The sequence below is a fragment of the Sturnira hondurensis genome, unplaced genomic scaffold (genome assembly GCF_014824575.4).
Source record: "Sturnira hondurensis isolate 20B ecotype Veracruz unplaced genomic scaffold, ASM1482457v3 Scaffold0021209, whole genome shotgun sequence".
NCBI classification, from domain to species: domain Eukaryota; kingdom Metazoa; phylum Chordata; class Mammalia; order Chiroptera; family Phyllostomidae; genus Sturnira; species Sturnira hondurensis.
The window spans coordinates 1,282,104-1,285,355 of NW_028093840.1; the positions used below are offsets into that span (position 1 = coordinate 1,282,104).

At 41.2% G+C, this 3,252-nt stretch overlaps 2 protein-coding genes across 2 annotated transcripts; both read right to left on the reverse strand.

Annotated features, from left to right (window-relative positions):
• Nucleotides 1-839: 839 nt before the first annotated feature.
• LOC118977065 (uncharacterized) lies at nt 840-1,934 on the reverse strand. The gene has a single exon (XM_037031827.1). It carries the CDS (start codon nt 1,545-1,547, stop codon nt 882-884), a length of 666 nt encoding a protein of 221 aa, XP_036887722.1. The 5' UTR covers nt 1,548-1,934; the 3' UTR covers nt 840-881.
• LOC118977064 (RNA-binding protein FUS-like) lies at nt 1,319-2,607 on the reverse strand (the record flags this gene model as incomplete). The annotated part of the gene is made up of 2 exons (XM_037031826.1): nt 1,319-1,331; nt 1,947-2,607. A coding segment is annotated over one exon (648 nt), but the record flags the coding sequence as incomplete, so codon positions are not given.
• Between the last annotated feature and the right edge of the window lie 645 nt (nt 2,608-3,252).

Below are 3,252 nucleotides of genomic sequence, written 5' to 3' on the forward strand. Positions count from 1 at the left end.
ATTCTCAAATTTTTTCATGTATGGTACAAATAAACTAATTACTAAAATCTTGTGGCACACCAAAATATATGTTATATCTTTTGCCAGTCTGACAAAAAATGATACGCATATTTTTTGAGTCATTCACACTCAGTGACTATTGTGCTGGCTTTTGTCATTTTATTAGTTGACAATCTAAGAAAAAAGGGGTTACTACCCTGACTAAATTATTAGGTATTGCATATTTCAAAAATTCTTGAGGTACACCAGTTGAAAATCACTGACCTAGAGGGCATTATGCTAAGTGAAACAAGTCAAAGACAAATACACTATAATTTAATTTGAATTTGGAATCTAAAAACCAAAAGAGATGAACAAATAAAACAAAAACAAACACAGATACAAGGGGCATTTTGAAAGTGCCCAGATGGAGGGTTTTGGTGGTGGTAGGTGACAAATATGAAGTAATGGAGATGTGCAAATACCCAGTTATAAAAACAGTCATGCAGCTGTAAATTGTAGCATAAAAAGTTAATAATGTTGTAATAACAATGTATGGTATCAGAAGGGTACTACATTTATCAAGATGATCATTTCATAGGTTATATGAATATTAAGTCATTATGTTGTACAACTGAAACTAATAAAATATTGTGTGTCAATTATAATTTAAAAATAAATATACATATTTATAAAATTAATCCTTTTAATGACCACAACATAGATTAATGTAATTATAACAACAAAATCAAAACATTTTAAAATAAGATTGTAGAAGTGCTGAGAGCTTTAATTTTGATGTGCATGTCTTGTGTTTGGAATCTACTAATACTTGTGAAGTTAAAAGAAATTTTTTTAACTAAAATCATGGTTTTTAATGGCAACCAGAGATATGGTTACAATTACATAGTCTGACACAGAAAACCGTGGGTGATCAGGAGTTGAAAGGTTACAAAATAATGAGGGAAACACTGGGTGCAGAAGAAAAGCTGTTCCAGAACCTCAGCAGGCAGTCTAGTATGGCCTCTCCCTGCGATCCTGTCTGTGGTCACCCCCGGAGTCCATCTTTCCAGGGCTAAAGCCAACTCGGTCCCCACCACCCTGGCCCCCTCAAAAGCCCCCACAGTCCCCACCTCGGCCTCAGGTGTCACCTGATCATAGCCTCCTCTGCCACCGTGACAATCATCTCTATAGCTACCCCCCCTAAGAGAGCCTCTTGGTCCCCCTCCTGGGCCATCTGGTATAAGGATCTTACACTGGTTGCATTCATTCCTCCAAGAGAAGTTCATGTTCTCACATGCAGGATTAGAACACTTCCAGTCCCAGTTCACTGCATCCTCCACCGCCACCACCTCCACTGGGGAATCCACCCCTGCCACCACCTCCACTGCCACCACCTCCATAGCCTCCATGGTCCATGGGTCCTCCTGGCCCTTGGCCTCCACAACCATTGCCACCACCCCAATTAAAATCTGCTTCTCAAGTAGAAAATGAGACCTTAATAGGATTCCCAGAGAATTCTTCAGCATCAAACCAGTCAATAGCTGCTTTAGAAGAAGGTGGATCATCAAATGATAGAGTTGCCTCTCCCTTCAGCTTGCCCGTTTCCCTGTCTGTGTATAGATTAATCATGGGCTGTCCCGTTTTCTTATTTGTCTTAATAATACCAATCTGCTTGAAGTAATCAGCCACAGACTCAATTGTAACATTCTCGCCCAGGCCTTGCACAAAGATGGAGTTGTCTGAATTATCCTGTTCAGAGTCATGACGTTATCCTTGGTCCTGAGGGCCACCAAATTGATTGAAGCCACCATGGTCACTTCCGCCCATGCTGCCTCTGCCTCCATGGCCACCCCCATGACCTCTGGGTTCATAGCCACCACTGCTGCGGTTGTAACCACCACCACCACCACCGCCCCGACTTCATCCCCCATGGTCCTCCTGGCCTCCCCCATTGCCACTGCCACCACCACTCTAGTCCTAATTGTTACAGCTGTCACTACTGCCACCACTCATGGAAGACTCATCTTGACCATAGCTACCTCCACCATGCCCTCTGCCACCTCCAGTGCTACTGTTGTACTGGTTCTGCTGTTCATACCCCTGAGGAGGATTATAGGAGCTTTGCTGCTGTCCATAGCCAGACTGCGGACCATAGGCCCCACTCTGGGGCTGCCCGTAGTTGCTGCTCTGAGAACTGTTACCGTAACTTCCAGAGGTGATGCTAGAAGCTGGCTGCTGGCCACAGCCAGGGTAGGGCTGCTGCCCATAAGATGACTGAGAACTCTGGCCACCACCATAGCCACATGGGGCTGAGCCATATTCCTCAGGAGCTGACTGAGTACCATAGCCTGTGTCCTGGGTCTGTCCATAAGAACTATAGGTGCTCTGGACATAGCCTGAAGTGTCTCCTGACTGGCTATAGCCCCCATAACCTTGCTGTCCACAGGGATGATTGCTCTGCTGGGAATAACCCTGCCCAGGCTGGATGGGGTAGGCCCCATAGCTTGGGGTTGCTTGTTGAGGATAGTCGTTTGAGGCCCTGTTGGCCCACGTGCACACTGGCCGACTGACGATAAGACTCAAACACCGCAGCGCACGGATGCCTTGAGCACTGAGCACAGGAAATTTTGTTTTAATGCATTAAAAATATTTACCATTTTACCTGTGTATATTCTACTTAGAGGAAATTTTTCAAAAGAAAAATCTTACTGCTTTTCTTTAACATTTCAACAAATATATTTAAAGAATTACATGGAAACCCCATAATTCATGAACTGAGAATATAGGATACCCCAAGAATAATTGTTATTTTATAGCTAAAGCATTACATCCATTTTGGAGACAAATATAAGCACATGCATGTAGTTAATTTCTGATTTTTTATGCTATGCTTAAGTAATGGCATGGAATGAAAAAGATTGAACTTGAACATTAAATTTGCTGCAGGATTTAATGTTAGCTTTAAATCTCTTTAGAATAGTAATCATTTAGATCATAAGGAATATAGAAATATTTGTAAGTATAAATTTTATGTTTAATAATTATAACAGGGTAACATAATAATGTTATAACATTAACATTTTTATGTATGTCTTTGATTCTTTTATTCTTACTCTCATCCAACTTTGGCTTAAAATAATATCAAAAGAAAAGTAATTTTCATTGTGATAAATGATGATGGAAACCAGATGTTGGGAAAAGTAAGTCTTTATGGAGTTTCTGCGTGTTTTGACATTTTGTGTCCTGCATTATCTTTTCAAGAATGTTTGT

Bases quoted from the DNA above. Each gene is read 5' to 3' on its own strand.
- LOC118977065 (XM_037031827.1), bottom strand. From the start codon at position 1,547: ATGATCCACCTTCTTCTAAAGCAGCTATTGACTGGTTTGATGCTGAAG.